The sequence below is a fragment of the Anthonomus grandis genome, chromosome 16, assembly GCF_022605725.1.
Source record: "Anthonomus grandis grandis chromosome 16, icAntGran1.3, whole genome shotgun sequence".
In the NCBI taxonomy this organism is placed as follows: domain Eukaryota; kingdom Metazoa; phylum Arthropoda; class Insecta; order Coleoptera; family Curculionidae; genus Anthonomus; species Anthonomus grandis.
In genome coordinates this window covers 5,988,006-6,010,804 of record NC_065561.1, presented here as the reverse complement: position 1 = coordinate 6,010,804, position 22,799 = coordinate 5,988,006, and the positions used below count along the sequence as shown (strand labels likewise).

Genomic DNA, 22,799 nt, shown 5'->3' with positions numbered 1-22,799 from the left:
GTTTTTAAATTTAAGTTTTCTTATTCGAAGAGGAAGGTAATTGACCATTTTTTTACCCATCAAAATAAAACAACTACTCCCTTGCTCTGAATGTGGAATAGGCAACCGAAGGGTATATGTAAGACTAAGTTATATGTAAGAGCTCCAAACGAAATGCCTCCTACAATTTCCTGCTTGTGCTTTTGAAAGACCATAGTTATTGTTTCAAGCATATATAAACAACAAATGGTCAAGATTCTATTTTGCACAATAGCAAGTAGATGTTTAAAATATAAGTTTGGATCAGTACTAAAGATCCTTCAGATTCCGATTCGAATTTGAGTTCAAGTTCGGGTTCGGTTTCTGGTTCAGGTTTAGATTCAGTTTCAGTATATACGAAGGAAAACATACAGGTTGGCGAATAGAAGACTACACATAGGCATTAAAAATGTCAACACCTCTTCTCGCTTAGTGATCATCTGATTTGCTATTTTCGGCATGGCATAATCAGCAGACGTGATCTCGCTGTGTCATTGTAAACTACACTATTGAGTTTTAAAGCGCTATTTTATTTTTCTTAAATATTTATCATTATGACTGTTTATACCCTTTCCGAAAAAGTTCAATTGGCTAATTGATTTTATGGAGGCAATTTGGCAGTACAATGCAAGAATTTATTCCCAGTAAATTTTTAAAATAGACCAATTCCTTGTGCTAAAATTATTTTAAATATCTTATTAAATTTTAAGGAATCTTTTTGCCTCCAAGAATATAGAAATTGTTACATCAAAGCGCAAGAACCAGCTATTGAAGGGTCCAGGCAATAGATCGCCGGGAAGAAATGGTTTGTATTGCTTTAGTTTTGGATTAAACACGATCGAGCAGAAGAATTGGGTATGCACCATAAAACTGTGACGAGTATTTGAAAAAAAAACATGGATACAAATGTATTAAATATTCCAAAAAAAAAGGAGGTGTTTCCTCAAGACCAGTGGCGAAGAATCGCATTTTGTAAAACGATAATGGGAAAGGCAAACAAAAATTAATATTTCTTAGAAAATATTTTGTTACCAGATAAGTCCTCTTTTCTATTGCATGGTAAACACAATCCTTCCATTGTTTCTTACTGGTCTCAGGAAAATAAGCACAGAAATTTTCAATTCCGTGCTCAGTACCCTCAAAAGTTGTATGTTTGAGCTGGTATTTTGGGCGACCATATTATTGGGCCAGTCTTCATTGATGGTACTTTAAACGCTGAAAAATATCTTAAGTTGCTACAAAACCAAGTTCTTCCTGCCGTTCAACTCCTCCGTGATATAGACCTGGGATCAGTCTATTTTCAACAAGTTAGCTGGCTGTCTTGCTCATCATGCGGTTAGAGAAAAAAAAAATTAACAAATACTTTTCTTACCGCCTTATTAGTGGGCAATATTAAATATTCTCCAAGATCTTCCGATTTGCACTAAATGACTTTTATTTGTGGGGTTGTCTTAAGGAGACTGTTGGGAAACAAAATTGTTGAATTTACTAATTCCATTTTACTTCAAACTCTTTTGGAAGTAAGAAACACTAGAATTCTTTGTTAGGTTTATTACTTAGAGTTTTATTTTCTGTTTTTTTTATAATGTTTACATTCTATGTTTTGCAATATGCAATGCACAGTATAAAAAAATTGTAATTACGAATTTATGTAGGTTTTTCACATGTAAGTCTTCCTACATTAGAAAGATATTATGCCAATGCCGTGTAATATTTTTTTAAACTTTGTCGCAAGAGATATAGGCCTCACTGATGTCAGACGCTTACTAAAATAAAATTTAAAATAATCAAGCTCGGACCTCGAACACCAGCGTACTGTCGCGGGGCTGTGTTGCAACATCTCGCCTGTTAGGAACTTTATGTGTGCAGTGATCCATTCGCCAATCTGTATATACTCAACCTGAAAAACCTTATTTTCTAGGGGCAGAAAAACAATCTGATCTAAAAGATGAATTAAAAATAATCCCTATTGATCTTGTAATCAATTATACACAAGCATTGTTTAAAAAAAATAATAATATAATGTTTTTAACGCATCACTATTTTTTAAGTATAGCACACTACTGTTTTAAGTATAGAAAGAATATTTTCGGAAATGGATATATTGAATTAAAAATAAATAATATATAAACAAAAAACAATATTTGGAATAATCCATGGTAATTTTGATCCTGCATCAAAAGTAAAACAAATGGCTATAGTCTCTCTTCTAGAATTACGTACAATGACAAGATTGTCGAAACTAGCAGAAGCACTGCTGGTATATTTGCCGAATACTTTTCTAGTATACTAATTAATACCTGACACTTAATTTTAATAGCTCAGTTTATTTTAAAATTTATATCTAATAAATTAATCTGATAAGTATAACTTCTATAAAAATTCTGGCGTAACCTGGCGTAAAGCCATAAAGGTTTTGAGCTTAATTTAGAAGACTTCAGTAGATTTAACAATATATTTTTTAAGGACTCTTGAGGTACTTTTTAAGACCCTACACAGAATAACATAGCTGCTATAGATCGCCCCAATTCTTGTACTTCATCAAAAGTGCCTGATCAGGAACAAAAGGTCAACAGAAACTCTTTTATTACCATACCACCATACTAACGACGGCATCAAAAAGCCAACTATCTAACCACCACATTCTACTAAGACCCAAATGTCCTATTTATTACATTTCATGCAAAGTTTTGATATAGTTAAGGTTAAGTTGTTAGTTAATGAATTCCGTTAATGAATAAATAAATAATTCAAGTCAAATAAATCTTTACGGAACATACATTAAATTGACGACGGGAATCTGAACACTAAATACTAATATGCATTTCAGAAATTTAATAGAACTTAAAATATTTTGAATCGCATATCAGTTTATTTTAGAGGTAGTTTCATTATGGAACATATTAAATATGTTGGTTTTCAACTTGTGTACATATGTTTAAATTAAGATCGTCATTTTAGATTTAAATGTGAAGGTATTTCTGCTTTCATCAAATAGTATGATGGTAAATTTATAATACATTCAAAAATTAGGTTAATATTAAATTTAAAAAAAATCATTTACTCTTAGAGAAGAAGTTGTAAAAGGGATCCTACATAATGGTTAAGGCTGTGCTAAGTGATAAAAACAAAATTTATTATCAGCATATTCTATTGCTTATTTAAAAAAAACCTACCATTTTTTAATATATTTACCTTTCTTTCTTTATTAGGATCTCTAAAATTTAATAGTAATGTTCGGCAATGTTCCGTTCGAAGTCTATCGATGCTCCTAGCATCTATGGCCTTCATCAGGTACTCATTAACTTCATCTTCTGGATTTTTTTGTTTTTCTACTGGGTCACTGAATGGCCTAAAATAATATATTTAATAATATCAATTTAAATATTTCTTTTTACCCATTTAAATATTGAAAATATTCTGATAATTTGTTTTGGTAAATCTTACTTTGTGGAATGTTGTTGGGGTCCATGACCCATAATCCTCATTTCTTTAGCAATATTTCCATTAAGGGAATGACTTTGGTACGTTGTACTTCCCTATAAAAAAATCTTATAAAAATAATTTTGATAAGAAAGCATTCACGGATGTCACATTGTTTGACAACCTAACTTGAGAAGAATTTACTTTTAAATGGTTTTTTTTCCTGGAGGATTTTTTAAAGCTATAAATATATACACCACAATAATTAATAGGTTTAGTACTAACTGCTATTAAATAATTTTATATCTGAAGCCTTTTGATGACTATGAAAAATATCAGTTGAAATCTAGGTGGGGATTAGTTAGTCGAGATTATTAACCAAATAGTTAGAACTATATTTTATCGGTTAACTGAACATTTATCTTTTCTGTGCTAATATGTTTCTGTGATAAAAAGTTTCTATAGCTATTATTTTTTTTTAACAATCATAACATTTATCGTCAATAAATAGAGCAATAAAAGAGCAATAAGAATTAGCTAGTTGCATTATAAGATCTATGAGTCTATGGGTTACTAAAACTGCTAAAATCTCCTTTAAAACTGACAATAATAACTATATATTTCTTTAAGTAATATCGAGAAAAGAAACAAATGTACACTTTTTTTGCGATATTAGAATATTTGACATAGCTGGTGACGAAGTGCTAAGACTTATATAAATAGAGTATAACCAAAAGTTGCTTCATAATAATAATACAATAATTTATAGTTATTGATAATCAAATATTTATATGTTGTTAAATCACGAACCTTCTAGTAAATTTATAGTAATAAGAAACATGAAAAAAATTCTTAAGAAAGCAGTTGATCGTTAAATTTAAGAGGAAGATATAAATAAAAACTAACATAGAATCAATATTGGTAAGGGTTGGACATAATTAGTAAAAATAAATGACAAATAGTTAAAAATTATTTAAATTTTTGGAAAAATCTCGAAATTTACGAATAAAATAAAGATTTTTTTCATTAAATTTTACAAAAATCTACGAAGCTATATTCATATTTTTGTAAAATTTTCTGTAAATAAGAAATCAATTTTTTCTAAAGATTGGTCCCTTCCCTAATGTAGTCCCTCTCCCTATAATGAAATAGATATATACTTATTGTAAATTTTTCCAGTGTATTTTCTCTTTTGATTAATTGGGGAAAATGACAGGTTAAAAGATGGCGGTAGTTTTTGAAGTAAATTGTTTTTCTGAAATTTCTGAAACTTTTTCCAGTCTACACGCTCCAATTCCTCAAATATTTAATAGGCGGCAATACAAATACTAAACTCCTAGTGCCCAAAAGCCCAAAAAGTGACCATCTCCTTCTATTGCTCATTGTTCTAGGATATCTACGGTTTTTACAAATATCATCATGACCCCCATTAAAGACTTTTTAAGCGCAATAAAATTAATATAAAAGATTTATAAGATGAGACCGTACGTGGATTTTTTTGTAACGATTTCCAAAGGGATTAAAAAGTCGGTAAGTAATAATTAATAATTTATTTTAAAGGACATTTTAAATCGCGTATTTCATATCTTTAAAAGTAAATAGCTAAAACAATATTTTAGCAAAGAGAGAGAGCCCGATTTTGATCCATGTTAATGTGGATGAATGATTGACAGTGTTTTAGTGTTTTTAGTATAATTTGTTCCTATTAACTGCAGTGAATTAGTACTTTGTCTAAAAGTCTACGATTTGAAATTTTTCAGCTAAATGAAGTTATCTAAGTGGAAAGATCTGATCAAAGTGCTCTTATATCGTTGACAATAGGAAAATATATGTTATAGTGTAATATAAAGGCGTATGTTCTGTCATTTATTCCTTTTATATTTGTTATATTTATATTGTATGATATTTAAAATCTTAAACAAATATATTAGTCTAGGAAATACTGAGCATCTGATAATATAAAGTTATCTTCGATTTATTAACGATCAAGTTCATGTTAAAGACTATAGACTTAGTGTCAGGGAGAGAAATAGAGATGTTCTAAATGCATCTACTGACATTCTTAAAGTTTTGTAAAGTAAAATTTTGAATCGAGTCAAGAATTTTGTATTTTTTTGGAGTTTCATATGTAAAATCTTATTTAGTTTGTATTTATTATTTTATAACCGAAGATAACTGCATATAAATTAAGAAATATATAATTTGAAATAAAAAAGTGTAAAACTTTGCGAAATCGTAAAGAATAAGTTGAAAAGAATAAGCATTGTCTTATTTATTTAATGTAACACGACGTTTCGGTTGGTAAGTATCTCCAACCGTTATCAAGTGTAAACTGACAGCAAACTACTATTCTATAGGCTTATATACTAGATATTTACTTAGATGTTATACTAGATTTTTTACTTTCAGTATATAGAGCTACTATACATCCTAAAGGCCAATGCAGGCCAAGCAGGGTCGTTCTTTTCCTTGAAGAGAACCCATGGTATCTTTTAAAATATTTTCTTTAGAAGAAAGGCACTCGGTACGCTTCTGCAGAGAATCCTTATTGGACCAAAACCGCTAAATTATTTGAGAAATTTGTTAAAAGTGTTTCAGACGATTTGAAGCGATATTCAGCGTGGTCGACTGTGGTATACCAACTAAAGGTTCACCGATGAGAAAATGTCCTGAATGAAAATGTTCCAAATCCGATGGGTCATTTGTTAGTGATTGTAGAGCTCGGGAATTAAGTATTGCCTTGATTTGTGTAAGCAATGTATAAAAACTTTCAAAATTTAAATGGTTATCCCCTAAGACTCTTTTAATGTGGTATTTAAACGAACGAACTGCTGATTTTTAAATACGTGCGTGGTAAGGCTGTGAGAATTATATTTAAAATACCCAGTTTCTTAAAAAATTTAAGTAAATTTTAAAGTTCATTATCCGCACCTACAAAATTTCTGGCATTGTCACTAAAAATTTGGCTAGGCAACCCGCATTGAGAAACAAATATTTTAAATCGCCTCAAATCCGTAACAAGCTTAACATGACAAGCACGAGAACTAAAACACATAAATATAACTCTTTATTAATTTTAACTCTTAATCAAAATTCGAGAACGTGTCTTACGGTTCTTTAATAAACAGGGTCCTGCGTAATCTGTTCCGCATTTTAAAAATGTCATGGTGGTTTTACTCTTTCGAATGATAGCGATCCCATTAATTCTTTCAGGTTTTACTCTAAAACAAACTATGCAATTACGTTCCGACCGCATTTTCTACCAGCTACAGTCCAAATTTGTCTTCTGATTTACGACAAAATTCACTAAGGTCCGGCATGTAAATATTTCAAATGGAAGTGCTTAATCAATAAGGTCGTAAATGGGTGCTTTGATGGAAGATTTATATGATCTTTACATTGAAAGTGTAAATTGTAGTTTGTTAATCTTCCTCCTACTCTTAATAATCCATTGGGATCAAGGAAAGAATTTACATTTCAAATTTTCGTATTTCGTTTTAAAACTCTCGCAGTTTCTAATGTTTTAATTTCCCTTAAAAAACTATCAATTTGTGTCAATTTGGAAAGATATAGAAAAGCATTTTCGAGTTCCTTTGGTGATAAACTGCTATTTACGCTTAAAAATCTTCTAAAATTATTGTAAAAACAAAAATTATAAGCAACGACTCTTAATAATATATTATATGAGGACCATTTTAAAAATATGTCATTAAAGGGTTTTTTATCATTTTGTCCGATGACAGAAAAAGATAAATTTTATTATTATTAAGTTTTCTAGCCTCATTAACGGATAATATCAACACTCCAACTAGACCAATTTTCGGGTTCTTGCTTTAAAAATGATGGCTGGTACCACCATAACATTATTTTTTCTAAAATTTTCACACCCACGTGACACAATGTCAGCGGGATTGTTTGAAGTAGCTAGTTGAACTTAATGGGGCTAGTTGAGATTTAGAACATATTAAATGTGAATCAAGATTACCATATTTATTACTAGCAACTAACTACAAACATGCTCCATAAGCATTTTGCGATGCATCATGATGGTGTTTAGGTACGACATATCTCGGAATGTTTATATTATTTAAGTATTGAAATTTACTTTATAAAATCTATTAAAAAAAAAAAGAAAAATAAACCATTGGTCACAAATATCTTTTAGTACTTAAGTATCCCAATCTAATTACAGTTTCCACACCTTTTGTATAATTAATTTATCCTTTACAATAACAGGACTTACTTAACCGAGTATATGGAATATTTGACCAATTCCTGCTAAGATTGATCGTTTTGTAATTACCAAATTTGCTTGTTTAATTGGGAATTTATAACCGAACGTATCGTTCTTAGAATTCCATATGGTTCCAAGAGCCTTGGGTTCGATGTCACCACGTATGTAATGCGAATCAGACATCTTATTTGAGTGAGTTTCGTTTTGTAATAATTAGGATTAATTTGATATCCGTTTTCGAAGAATTAAACCCGATTGCTTAGATTTCCGAAATTTCATTTTTTAATTCTTTTGCTGAATCGATGTTATTATTTCCAAAGAAAAGCGTCTATATAGAAATTATTTATTATGGTTTTACTCACTCCTGGGTGTGATTCTTTATACTTTAATCCGACTTCAGAAAGTATACAAGTCGCTAAAAATATGAGCTCGCTGTACCATACGTGATGGTATTTATTTGGTAATGAATGATTTGTTGGTTTTCCGAATCACGCCAAAGAATTCGTTGTAATTTTCGCTGAAATTCATCTACTAATATCATGCGATACATTTTCTCATTATCCGCAATAGCTAATATCGGAAAAAACTCTCATTTGTAGAACGAGTTCAAATACATCCTACTTTGGAAACATCGTTTAACCTTAGATTTGAACTAGATTTTGGACTAGCATCAAAGGCAACATGCAACTTCGTTATTGTGCTACTGTCCTTTATTACCGCATAATGACTCAACTATACGAGTATACATATATAAATATACTCGTACATGAACGTTTTCAGGAAAGTCTAACGTCGCATCGATTCGCGTCATGCGATCTGAAGTTTCATATTCGCGAAGAAAATTATTATATTCTTCACGCAAATTAGGCATTTTATTTAATCGTTTTTCTAATGATTGCAAGCATTTTCATGTGCTAAGGTATGATTCAAGATCAATCAAGATCGATCATTCAAGATCTAAAAAATTAATTTTTAACGGCAACATTACGATGTATCAACCGGTTTCATCTGTTCGAAAGTTATTTCGAAAATGGAGTTCGCATTCGAGCTCTTTGTTTGTTAACTTATCTTGTTTATTTGTAACCGCTTCTATATTCCAAAATTTTTTTCTCGTATGATTTAAATCGTTTATTTGAGTATTATCAATGGATAACAAATATAATACAAATATTTTGATTAGGTTTATGAAGTAATGCTCCGGCAATAATCCAACCAAGCTTTTATTATGTAAAATCGGCTTATTAGTTACCTATATCGATTTTTTTATTTTGCAAACAACCGAAAAATAATTCAGTACTTACCCAAGAGGAGGTCGATTTCTTGTGATTCGAAAAATTCCGTATCCGCTAATTGAATGTTTGACGGTATGTGTAAAAATAATGGATCGAAAGACACTTGTGGAAGTCTGACAGTTATATTATCTACTAATAAGAAATCGATATTACATTAAAAAAAAACCGTGCAATGATTTTAATTTAGTTTTAGTTCATGCAGAAATATTGGCAGACACTTATCTATACCAAAAACTGGCATGTTTATTTTCTCTTCGATTAAATTAAGTTTTTCAAACAAACTTTTAAGTTTTTCTAACCTTAATTTTAACGCAATTCTATTCGGATATTTAAATGTGTATAAAGTTGGCGAAACGAGTTAAGCTTCTTTTTAGCTGACCTCTACGACTGACTAATTCCTTAATTTTAAGTTCATCATAAATTTTTTTCCTGATCAGATTCCATGATTATGTATCTATTTAAAGCTTAAAATTATGTCTTTTTACCAATTATGTAATAACGATTGTTTATTTTAAACTGTATGCGAAATTGTACCTTACTCCTAAGCAGTAAAGGTATTGATTAAGAATGAAAATACCTAATTAAACTTGCTCGACGCAATGTTTAGAAATAATACGAACGACGAATTATACCTACGACCGACACTGCTTATTAAAATGACGATTAAAATGTCATGAAATAACGAATTAATATACTACATTTCCCTTATATAATTTTAAGAATTATACAAGCTTTTCACAAATCTCGGTATGTACGAAAATAAGGAAGGGTATGTTAATTTAGATGAAACAAATCCTCGATATACTAAGCAATGATATGACGATTTTAACAGTTGCTTGGAATAAACCTACTTGATTAATTCCCAATTTAGCAACGTTGCACTCTGCTTTCGCACACTATGACTAATTTGTTGCTCATCCTGACGAAAACACAAGTTATAACGATAATCCGCTCGTATGGACCAAGAAATTATGTATGATTTGTATTATGGAGTTATGAGTGGACTGTATTTTAATTTAAACCAACTTTAAGTATTCTTTTCTTTCTTTAATATTCTAAAAGCTGCGTGATTTACACGAGCAAAATGGACATGAGGACAGAGAGAGAGAGTAGGCCTCGAGACTTGAGAGCAGCGTCGCGCACGTTTTCCCCTGAATAGCCCGTCGGCTAGTAGATGGCGCCAGGCACTTTAATAATTTTGATAGTTGTATTGTACATCATTTAAAATAGGAACCATTTTTCTCCTAATATTGAAAAAATTGTTAAAAGTTTCTATTAAGCAAACATACTGGTTAATAATTATATTGACGTCTTGGGACGGATACGATATTTTCTAAGCGATTCTAGTTAGTTCAATGTACACGTTCAGTAAAAGATTGACTAGGTTATAAGAGTAAGTATAAGTCAAGTATTCAAAAACTCAGGAAATATTTCCTAAAGACCAGTGGCGAAAAATGGAATTTTTTGATGAATCTTCTTTTCCATTACATGGCAAACACAATCCTTCCATTGTTCGTTATTGGTCTCAGGAAAACGAGCACAGAAGTTTACAGTTTCGTACCCAGTATCCTCAGAGATTGAATGCTTGGGCAGGTATTTTGGGCGACAATATTATAGGGCCATTTTTTATTGATGGCACTTTAAACGCCCAAAAGTACCTTGAGTTGCTGCAAAACCAAGTTCTTCTTGCCATTCAAATCCTACCTGATGTAGACCTGGGATCGGTTTATTTTCAGCAAAATGGCTGTCCTGCTCATAACGCGGCTAGGGTAAAAGAATTTTTAACAAATACTTTTCCTAACCGCCTTATTAGTGGGACTGGCGATATTCAATGGCCTCCTAGATCTCCAGATTTGTCTCAAAATGTTTTGAGTTTTATTTCTGATTTTTTATTATATTTTTATCAAAGTTGATATTTTACTTTTTATTATAATAACGCTTTAATTTTCATTATGCACAACACAGCATATTAAACATTTTAAGATTACAATTCTATGTGGGTTTTACACATTGTTATGTCTGTAAAACCCGCATTATAATAAATATTTTAAAAATGCCTGGATTTTCGCGTAATATTTTGGGACATTTTGTCGCCAAACGACGCAGCTCCATCGAAAGTCAGATGTTTACTAATCCCGTCCTCGGGCCGGCCGGGGCGGTGCTCTGTCGCAGGCACTCGTACACGCGCGACGTTACAAAATTTCGCCTCTATGCGGTTTCCTATAAGTAACGAACGAAAACACGATTTGTATATCATGGTATTGGATATTTCAAATTTTAGAGTTAGAATAGAAAGGAGGGGAAAAGATTTTTTTTACATAGCATAAGTAGATAAATGGATGAACTGTATATTAAAAAAGTTATATTATTATGAAAAATTAAATCAAAGTCATTATAATAAAAAAAATAAAGAATCATTTAAAATTAAAACTCGGGAGCATATAATTTTAAAAAGTTATTAATAAAAGTCTAATTATCTGTTTCAATTGAAGTAATTACTTAATCCCATTTTGACGCTTGTTTTGCTCGGTTATTTTCCTGAAATAAGTTAGCTCTTATTAAAAAGCTATAAAGATTAAAAGTTTAAGTAAAGGAAATTGAGTTTTCAGAAGTGTCTATAGGGCTTTGAAAAGGCAAAAGGGGTACATTTTTACGCCTTGGGCTCTGAAGCCTTTTTAATTATTAAAAGAGAAACTTAAAAAGAAAACCATAAAAGAAAATTTTAGTTAAAAATTAAATTTTTATTTGATTAGCAGTAAGAATGCATAGTATACTAAAAATTTTTAAGTTCTGATATAAAAAATTTGTAACAGTTTTTCAACAGAAAAACTCCAATAATAGAGTAGAAATAATACATACATAAAATAAGTTGTTTAACCGATTATGCAAAAAATTAAATTATCTTTAATATTTATTATTTTATTTTATTATTCATTAATATATAAAACTAATAGAATCGAAAATATAAAGTAGCAAAAAATATACTAACAAAAATATCCCATTATTAAATCAAATCCTTATGCCTTCTATAATCACAGTCTAATTAAATATTTTTCGATTAATTAGTAATATACACTATTCTTAAATTAATATTTGGACATAATTTTTTATTTTTTTAGCAATTTTTTAAGCAAATGATAGGATAAATTTCAAAACTTATTTTGCATTTCACTATTTAATAAGTACTTCGCCTTCCTAATTTTAAATGAACGATGTAAGAAAATTGCTAAATGAAGCTTAAGTCTATGTTACATATTCAATCAATTTAATGGAGTGAATACAAAAATTTCGTATTCTCTGTAGCCAAGGTTTGGATTGGACATCCAGGCATGAAACTCTCCTAATATACACAATATTTCTGTGAGAACATGGAAATAATTTGACTCAGAAAGTTGTTTTTTTTTACTTTGCTTACATGTGTATGTGTATGTATATATTAAATTTTAATTTATGATAAAAAATTACTTTAGGATCATTTATATTCATGAACATTGATAACTAAAGTATTATTTATGTAAAGTCGCATATTTTGTTGAGTTAATCTTGGTATGGATAAAAAAAACACAGCTGATCTAAATTGATTAATTCAAAACTTTTTATTATAACAATTAATATGTGTAAATAAACTCAACTTTTTTATTCTTATTATAGTTTTATTGAATTGATTTTTATATAAACTTATAGGTTGTTGTATATTGTCTGCATACTTTGTATATTAATTCCTTATAAATTTATCTATATCAAAGATATAAATTAAAAACTGTAACAGATATAGGGGTACCCCTCTATGTACAGGAAAATATTAATAATTTTGACTACAGCTTAGTTCAAAGCTAGTCCCAACAAATAGACCTCGAGCATAAGGCTTTTACTTCTAAAAGTTATTAATTTAATTTAGCAGGTAAACCTGTAAGAAATATTAATATTTTTTTTATATTTTAAACTAGTAGACTTAGATATTGTACATACATGGATAAGTAAATAACTGCGACAATCTTGAGGGAGTGATTCTGCATAAAAAAATCTTTTGCTATATAAATGTATATCCGAAAATGTTTGGTTTTCTGATATTCAGGATGTTAAAATGTTTATCCCTCTCTAAGAAAAAAATTAGACTCAGCACTTTGGCCAGAAATGTAACATTCTGCTCCATATACTTGTTGTTTTTTCCTATTATGATGCCACTTTAGGTATACTCGAGTATATGAAGAGCATTGCTTTTTTTTTGTATGCCTTGAACCAGTCTATCTACGATTGATCGATCAGTTTCCTTAAGCTCACATGTAGAAGTAAGTTACCTTGTAGTTGTAAGAAATTAATCCACCGTCTTTGTCGGCTGTTGATCTTTTAGAAAAATTTAAAATGAATGAACATTATAGTAACAGTAGAGTTTAATTTATAGTAAGCGCATAAGGTTCTTAATTGGAGTCTTTGATCCCCAATTCAATTTAGCAAGATTACTATCTCAATATCATCATTTTTATTTAATTTTTCACTAACCAAAATGTAATCAAATGTTTCAGTCAAATGTTTTCAAACTTTTATTTTTATAATTTCCAGTGTAACGCTAAGTACCCTGACAAGTAGTACAATAAGTGTTTTACTATGAGATAATTCTCTCCCTATTCTCCTACTGTTCGTACAGATATTTCCTGCACTTTAAGGTAACATACGAAGAAATTACAAATTGTTATTTAATTTTTTTATGTACATATGTCCTGGCTTATTATTTTACAACAACTTCTTTGTTATTACCTTTATTACCATATTATAACATGCTCGACATTCCACTTATTGTATTTTGAGTTTCTAGTAACACAAATCTTCAATGGCCAGTTCATTATAATTCAGCATTTCTAGCAATCCTGCTTTACTACCAATGGATTGATTTTTATTAAATATTATCCTTTTAATTCAGCGGAATTTGCATCAAAATACGACATAACTCTTAATACATCCTTCACCAAATACTCCCAAAGCAATATTATCGTCAATTCAAATATTTAAAGTTCTTCTAATAAAAGCCCTTATAACCTAACAACTTCAACCAGTTTGCAGCCTACTAAAGTCCAAATTTAGTACACTAAATATAAAGAAATTAAAATGCAAGTCAAATCAACAAAAACTTAATTATACCTATATGCCAAAAAACTGCCTGATTTACAGCCATATGATAAGATATTAATTGAACATATCCTTCGTGATTGAAAACTAGGGATGGTCTTTTAATGTTGACTAAAGACCTTTAAGAGAAAGAGAAGAGAGACAGAAAGGAAAAGGTGAAGAAAATATTTTCTTTAAGGTGAAGAAAATTATTCTTATATATATATTAAGTTTCAGACCCAGTTGCCTCATAATATAATTCTGCAAACAGATATTTGAACGAAACCAGGCTTCGCATGTCAATATTTCTGTAAATCCTGGGGAGAGTATCATCTCACAAACAAGGAGTGGACGGTTAAATAAGCGCCTAAAAAAACTGGACTTATAAAAATAAAATGTGCGCTTTAATGTTTAGCTTATTGTATAAGAATTTAATGTTAGGTATTTCTGTTCGTTATCTTAATTTTTTTTTATTATTTACGTCAACCACCATTTATATTATGTTAGTAATAAGTTTTCATTGATTTTTATTATTCAAAAAGAGAATGTGTTTTATATATTATGATGCTCGGCAACCTCACACTGTACTTTAAGTCGCAGTATAACACCGGACAGTGCCGGGTAATATTTTACTCTAATAGCCGTGTATATTAAGCTTGTTCATGTACCTAGTTACAAATTAATACATTAAGCTAGATACATCTTGGCGTTCTCATTTAACCTCGGTACCTATCATGTACTGAACGTCACAAGGATCGTTACCTGAAAGAGAACATATAAAATAAATAACATACATAAAATACAATAAAACATACCATTTGCCATAATTTATTGAATGTGTTTAAATAGACAGTTTCACCACTAACCAAAACTAGTTATTTTTACTGTCGATACGTGTTTCACTAACGATGTTAGCATCTTCGAACTAAACAAGTCAAAACTAAACTTAAACTAGTTACAAATAGCCTTATGTTCTTATGATGTAATTAATAGAGTGGAAAATGCAATAAAGCATGGCCGAACAAATCTTAAACACTAACTAAACTATATAATTGGCTATAAATAATATACGATAAATAATAATAAGTTTTACAGAAAGTTAAAAAAAAATCAAAAGCATATTCAAACGCTCATCACTATCGGGAATGAAAGACACAAATAATGAAATCATATCTGAACTTAAATTATAAAGTATATTTTGTATTAAGATCTACCTAACGTGGCATTATCTCTTTCTCCTTATTCGGAATATCTTCATGATCCAAATTTTGGTCAAACTAGCAAACAAAAACAAACCAAACTGTACATAGTGACAGAGTATCCGAACCAACAGAGGAGAGAAATCTATTAGAACAAAATATTGTCTAATAAACTCCCCCATCAGACATAAGAAAGACATCTCAGGAGAAGACGAAAAAATAATTTTGGTTATCTACGATTATATTTCCCCTAGGATATGAAGGAGAGTGAAGGTCTCGACAGAGTTTACGTAGAGTAATTTACGATTGTTTATTTACTATCAACAGCTCGCAACACATTTTCAGAGCTAATATACAATTGAGAAAGAAGCAAGGGTTGGTCGATAAACCTGGTTAGTTAGATCGATTGAGAAGCAGACTCGATAGCAATAGTTGAGTTATGGCAGCATGTAGTTTTTTGAAGCGTCATACCCTGCAGAGATCCTGGAATTAACCTAGGCATCAACGTTCATCAAAGAATGAAGATAGCTAGAAGTGTTGTTGTGAGTATAAATGAAAATTGAATTTCAATGACCTTAAAAAAACTAGTGATCGAATAGATTTTTAACAATCCATACGAAGATCTCTTAAAGAGAAGGAATCTCTTAAAGGAATCTAGATTAAATCACAATATCCGAAGTTTAAAATAGAGAATCTTCTAAACCGCTAGGTATAGGAGAAAAGAAGCAAGTACTAGGCTTCAAGATCTGTTATCTACTGAGAAGGAACTAAATATCCTCAACTAAAGCATAAACTGCATATGATACTACCTTTGCACAGAGTCTGGACTAACAAATAAGGAAGTATAAAAGATCCTGAGTCCATTGATGTAATAAGACATACGAGCTGTTACTCATATAAGTCTAGTATATCCGGATTTTTAATAATCTCATATATTTGCATTTTAGAGTTTTAGAAAGTTCTAGAATATAGAGGAATCCTTATATTCTAGAAGTGTGTCCTAGAAGACCAGGATGTCGAGGGCAATGAACGGGCTGACGAAATCAGCACAACAAGATTCCATTAGCCCCTTCGTAGGCCCCAAGCCATGCCTGCACATCAGTAAAAAGCAAATTTCTCAGGAACTTAATAATTGGGCGTAGAAAAAAAAACAAGGAAAACTTGGAGCTGAACAGAAGGGTGTAGACAGACCAAGGAGAAGTTACCAGATCATGACGGCTCTAAACTAAAGTGACTGCTAACAAAGAACAGATAGTGGATTAAAGACTTGGTGAGAATCCTAATTGGGCATAACTGCCTAAACAGGCATCTACACCTTCTTGGTAGAAAACTTCTTATATAAGAGGAAGTCCGCTCTGTTTGAATTGGTACAGGGAAAGAATTTTAAAATTAGAAATTTGCGATAAGTAGGAGTCCCCTGAGAAGAAAATTTTTTAAATCAACGATACTTTAACGGGAAGATATTAAAGATCTCGACTGAGAGAATGGGCTAGCCTTTATTAAGAGGACGGTGACTCAGTGAAGACCGTGCTTTGAGAGTAAAGGCGTAGGGGTGGAGCATTCTGGGGTTAGAAAAAAGGGAGTTTTAGACCTAATTGCCAAGCTCTAGCTTCTTTCACTCTTGCTACCACTAAAAGTTTTAAAACATTCTTGCCGAGATGAGAATACTGAAGCATCTAATAGAAGTACTAAATAGATACACTTTTGTGTTTTTACCCGAGGTTATAAACATGGGTTTCACGATTCGTCGTCGATTTTGCAATAAGATCGAGCCCTTTACTTTGCGGCGTCATTCGGTACTACTTACCCAATGTCGATAAGTCATTATAGTTCCACTATCTTGAAGCCGCCGGCTTAGGCTAGCAATATATAAATTTGTGTTTTATATATTATTTCGCTCTCTGTTTATTACAATTTAATTTTATTTTTAATAATTTTACATTTACATTTATATATATTACAAATGTATTCTCGATTCTTACAGTTTCTTAACCACTTATCGAAATACAAACGCAATTATTCTTATCGTCGTTTGTCTAATTTTACCAAAATTGTAGATATTTAAGCCTGACCTACTAATATTTAGGGTGTCCGGAAAAAGGAGGCCAATCCGCCGGCCACATATAGGGTGGACCAAAATAATGCGACTTTCGTTATGCCATTTTTTAATTGGGCGCTCGGTATTCAATATACAGGGCGTCAAAATGAGAAATATAAAATCGTTTTTTTGAAGTAAGTCGACTGTTTCATAAGATATTAAATTAAAATTTGGTGTGAGGGGGTTTTTTGGAACGAGAAATTGAAATCCATTCACGGATTTACTATACCTTGCAGAGGGCGCCACCTGTGGTAGGTTGCATGTGTTAAAAATACCAAAACTTTTTTGTACACCTGTATAATAAAGTTCTAGTAAAAAATTCTGATTATCCAATCTTTTCTTGTAAAAAAAGTATTCTTGGTAAATGTCGGCATGAGAATCCGTTAATGAGATATCTTACTTTTAAAATCTAAATACATTTTAAAAGTTAACAAAATAAACGTAAATTATTTTTCTAAATTAATATTAAATTACTTATTATAATAAAATCTTACAATAATGATCCTAAATTATTTGTTCTACATGACTTCCATTCATTTGTATACACATACGAGCACTCTTTATTAAAGAAAATCTCAGGCTTAAATATCCCTTAAATGATCCTCGTTTAAAATCGAAACCATATACACAAAGTCTTTCATACATCCCCAGACTGAAAAATCCAATAGTGTAAGGTCGGGCGAACGGGGTGGCCACGGAACAGGAGCATCTCGACCCCAATATATCGTTATTATAAAACTACATTTACAAACAAATTTCTTATAAAACTAAAAACAACTTGGGTTCGATTTTGATCAATACCAAGGATAAACTTAACACATTATCAAAGAGAGGTATTTACAGATTGCAGTGTGATTCTTGTGATTGCACATATGTGAGACGAACTTGTAGACCCTTAAAAAGACGCATAGCCGAGCAATTAAGTAGACCCTCATCTGCATTTGGTGAACATATAAAATCTAACAACCATAATTTCAGCCCAAAGTCTAATTCTAAAATTCTCCAACAGGTTACCTCTAAGAACTATAACCGACTAGATTTTCTTGAAGACATTTATATCACCAACGAGCTCATAAAAAATCCCTCTTGTTTAAATATACAAGTGAACCTTAACAGACCTTACGTTCCATTACTTAGAAGACTCCACAATTAAAAAAAAAATTTATAAGCATTGGCAACTTTCTAATTTAAAAGTTCGCTTTACGTCCTTAAAGGATAACAATTTCCTTATCCGAACAGAAATTCACTGTTGTAGTCTAATTTGTGCCACCAATTTATAACCAACTCGCACTACCGCACATCATTTGCGATAATGATATCTAGACCGATCTGTCGCTACTACCACTCTGATAGGTTCGCATAGTATAAATATTAATTTTAAAGTAAAGTTAACTGTAGGCTAACCTAATTTGACACACATTTTTTCCCGCCATTTAAGAAACCACAATAAATGTAAACAAAACGCAAAGGAGACCAACGTTCTCCCCTTTTTAAATACTGTTCGTCCTGTTTAGTGTTCTGTATAGTGTTAAGTGTGTCTAAATGTTACGTGTAATTTTAATAATATCGAATGTGTTTCCATTATGGTAAACTTCTGGGCTTAACTGACAAGTGAGTACATTCCATTCGTTCACCTTTGACTATAGTGTCTTTTACGCCCAACTCATTTCAGTTAGCACTGATGATGGCTCATACGCCGAAAGCGCTCTGCTAAGCTTTTAAAATAAAAATTGCTCTGAATACATTTGGTTTGATTGATTTGCCTAACATTTATAGCAAAATGAGCCGGAGCACCGTCGAGTTGAAATGAAAGATTTTGTCTTAAATTTAGAGGTAAATCATCAAGCAAATCGGGCAGTATTTCTTGTAGAAACAACAGAAATGAATCACCAGTCAAGTTACCTGGTAAAATGACAGGTCCTAAAAGAAAGTTCTTCACAACAACTGCCCACACTTTACTTAATGATGTGTCTCAACTATGGCCCTGGGATTCTCTTCAGCCCATATGTGTTCAATATGGATATTTGTCATGCCGTTTCTCGTGAACGTGGCTTCGTCAGTAAGCAGAATCGCCCTTATAAAATTTACATTTCTATTATTCCTTTCACATAACCATCTACAAAAAGCAAGTCTTACCTCGGGATCATCGGGTAAAAGACCTTGTATTTTTTGAAGATGGAATGGGTAAAGTTGTTGACTCTGTAAAATATTGTGTCTCGGTTTTCCCAATATTTGTCACCCGTTCAGCCAAAACCCTAGTACTAATGTTTGGTGATTCTTCGAAAATATATACTTCTTAAAATATATTCGTCTTGCCCTGGTTGAACCGCACGAGGTCGGCCGCAATTACCCTTACGTTTTTCGCTGAAACTTCTCCCTTAAGCGGTTAATTAAATTTTAAAAAATATTTTCTTTTGGGATGAAATCTGTTTAGAAATGTTTGGGCATAGCGTCTAGCGGCTAAACTAACATTGGAGTCACATTTTCCTAGTTGAGAATTGACAGGTATTTACTATTTACAATAATATTTAAAACTTACCAAACATTGGATAATTTGAATTTTTTACTTAAACTTTATTATACAGTAGTACAAAAAAGTTTTGGTATTTTTAACACATGCAATATACCGCAGGTGGCGTCCTCTACAAGGTATAGCAAATCCGTGAACGGATTTCAATTTCTCGTTCTAAAAAACCCCCTCACACCAAATTTTAGTTTAATATCTTATGAAATACTCGACTTACTTCAAAAAAACGATTTTATATTTCTTATTTTGACGCCCTGTATATTGAAACCCGAGCGCCCAATTAAAAAATGGCATAATGAAAGTCGCATTATTTTGGTCCACCCTATATGTGGCCGGCGGATTGGCTTCCTTTTTCCGGACACCCTAAACCACCCAAGGACACCCAAGTTTTAGCTATGGGCATATATTTATCATACATGTATTGTTTTTATTATCTTTAATATGATTCCAAGTAGGTTAATTTTAAAACTAAACCTGTAGTTTTAGTTTTAAAAAAATGCGAAGGGTGGTAATAAAATTAATGTATTTACTTGACTCTTGTAAATTCTGATTAGATATCTCTGATTAGATGAGACTGATTAGATCTGATTAGATAGTTCTGATTAGAGGTTTAGGTAATATCTCATAGTCATATGTTTTTTTTAAATTTATTTTTTTATATTACAATTTTTATTTTGGTTATTTGCCATAATGAGATTTCTATTATCCGGATATAGTTTCTGACTCTAACATACGGACTTGCATGTAAGACATTATCAGGCTTTAAGAGGATCGGTTTTTCAATCGCAGAATTCCTAATAAGAAAACGTACGAGTTGATCGTCATCGGAGGTAAAAGTGGTAAAAAATATACATTCTTTTTATAGAAAATACTGCTCGCGCATAAATTCAGGAACGTTTATCAAAGTTTGACATATTAGACATAATTGTGGGAATTACATCAATCGTGATAATGGTACAGAAGAAAATATTTTAAATTCTGCAGACGCAGATCCTTCTATATCTATGCAAAAATCGGTAGTTCAATGAATTATTAAACAATCACAGTAAAATCTTTAACATTTAGAAAAATCTTTATAAATGCAAATTTCTTGCACTTCATCCTGAAGATTTTCCACGCCGTATGGACTTCTTGAATTGGATTTTAAATAAAAATAAAAATAATGCAAACCTAATTAGGTTTCCATTATTTCTATTCATTCTTTTTACTAATGAAACTGAAAAAAAACGGCACTATAAACCTCTTTCACAATTTAGTTTAGTTAGATGACACTAGAAAACATTTATTAGGAAGATTTATTCATTCAAGTCATTTTGATTTCGTAATTTTTACGGCGAATAAAAGCGATTAATATTTAGCGATTGTGGAGAGTCCAACTATTTTATTCTCTGAAAAGCATGTTTTTTTACTTTAGGTAAGTGGGTGTAAAAAATGGTAAGAATGTATTAGAGGTAGGACTTTCTTTGTAGAAAGCAAAACTATGCCGATATGTCACTAAGAGAGTCCTAAGGAGGCCTTTCAACTAAAATTTTATAAAATGAGATCCTCAATACTACGAGTTCTTTAAAAGTTATTTAAAAAAAAATACTTTTCAAAGACCCTCTTCAGGGGCCTATAACTCTGTAAGAAGTAAGAAAGATCTGTAGGAAAAAATGTAATTAAAACTGTCCTTTTTTTCTCGCAAGCTATCTTTATCCGAGAGATTGCCCACATATTCTGAGATACCCTGTATATATTGGGATTTGTATAATTTTTGTCAGCTAAAAATAAAAAAAAGTACTTCGATATATTTACTTTCATGAATGAGTTTCATAAATTAAATTTACATTTATTATACTGTGATTCTCGAGAGTATGCCAATATAGCATTATCGGTTATAAAGTAACTCATCATTATGGGACTCAAAACTTAGTTTGGATTATTAAAAAAATAATCAGCAACATAAATATTTTTCAAAAATCTTCTTTAAGTCTAGAGGCACAGCTACAATACTCATTCACCACCAAAAGACAATACTTATATTTGTTAAAAATAAAAAAACTAAAGGAATTCTCAAGATGACATTTTTATAAAATATACAAAATTTGCTCTTTATAATAAAATATAGGAATATCTTACCCCTCTATATGTGGGCGCGACGATTAAAAATGTATCAATGTTGTGGTCTTTAAGGTAAGCGTTTCGTTCACCTCCGTATCCCGGCTCGACCTCATAATCGTTTCCTAAGCATTTTAGGGTCTCCTTGGTTATGTGAACCCTCCTGTAACAAATTTAAAGCTATTACTTATAAAGGGTGTCTTGGCATTATAAGTAATAAGTCGATTTTATTTAATATGAAAGATTTAATCCTAGTCTTTTAAAAGTTTAGTACTCTTTTACGTGACCGAATTATAATTTCGAATTTTTTAGGTATAATGCATGTCATCCTATGAAGTACTTCATCTTTATATCAATGTATGTTTTATGGTACTGTATCAGTTTATACAAACAGTAACGCACATTTAAAAAATACGCAACTATTAACCAAAAACATCGAAATATAATAATTTATGTGCATTCAAACATAGGGAAGTGTAGAAAATAGAATTTTATTTCAAGTGCTGAAGCACCAAGAGAATTAATATTTCAAAGGCTTGCAGGATGCTTTAGACTGGGCACCGACTAATTACCTCAGGACTAATTACTTGAGAAATTTAAGAGAGAGCAAGTTGATTAAAAACCATTTTACGCTTCAGTTTTATATGTACTTTAATCATTAGCATTTATTTAAGCTGAAAGAAACAAAAATAGATTAAGTGAGACAAAAATAGTGAAATAAATAGTAAGATCTATTTTAGTATAAATTTAACTTTACTTTTCCTCTATTACTACACACAAAACGAGATAAATAATTTCTCATCATATC

The 22,799-nt window shown here is 31.0% G+C and overlaps 1 protein-coding gene across 3 annotated transcripts in view; it reads right to left on the bottom strand.

Moving 5' to 3' along the window:
* Window positions 1-22,799, bottom strand: part of LOC126745931 (adenylate cyclase type 5) — a 652,711-nt gene that overhangs the window by 150,789 nt on the left and 479,123 nt on the right. For all 3 annotated transcript variants that reach the window (XM_050453997.1, XM_050453996.1, XM_050453998.1), the window contains 3 exons: window positions 22,013-22,154; window positions 3,466-3,557; window positions 3,214-3,370 (listed from right to left, as the gene is read on the bottom strand). In XM_050453997.1, the coding sequence (XP_050309954.1) occupies window positions 3,214-3,370; window positions 3,466-3,557; window positions 22,013-22,154 (391 nt within the window). The remainder of the gene's footprint in view (window positions 1-3,213; window positions 3,371-3,465; window positions 3,558-22,012; window positions 22,155-22,799) is intronic.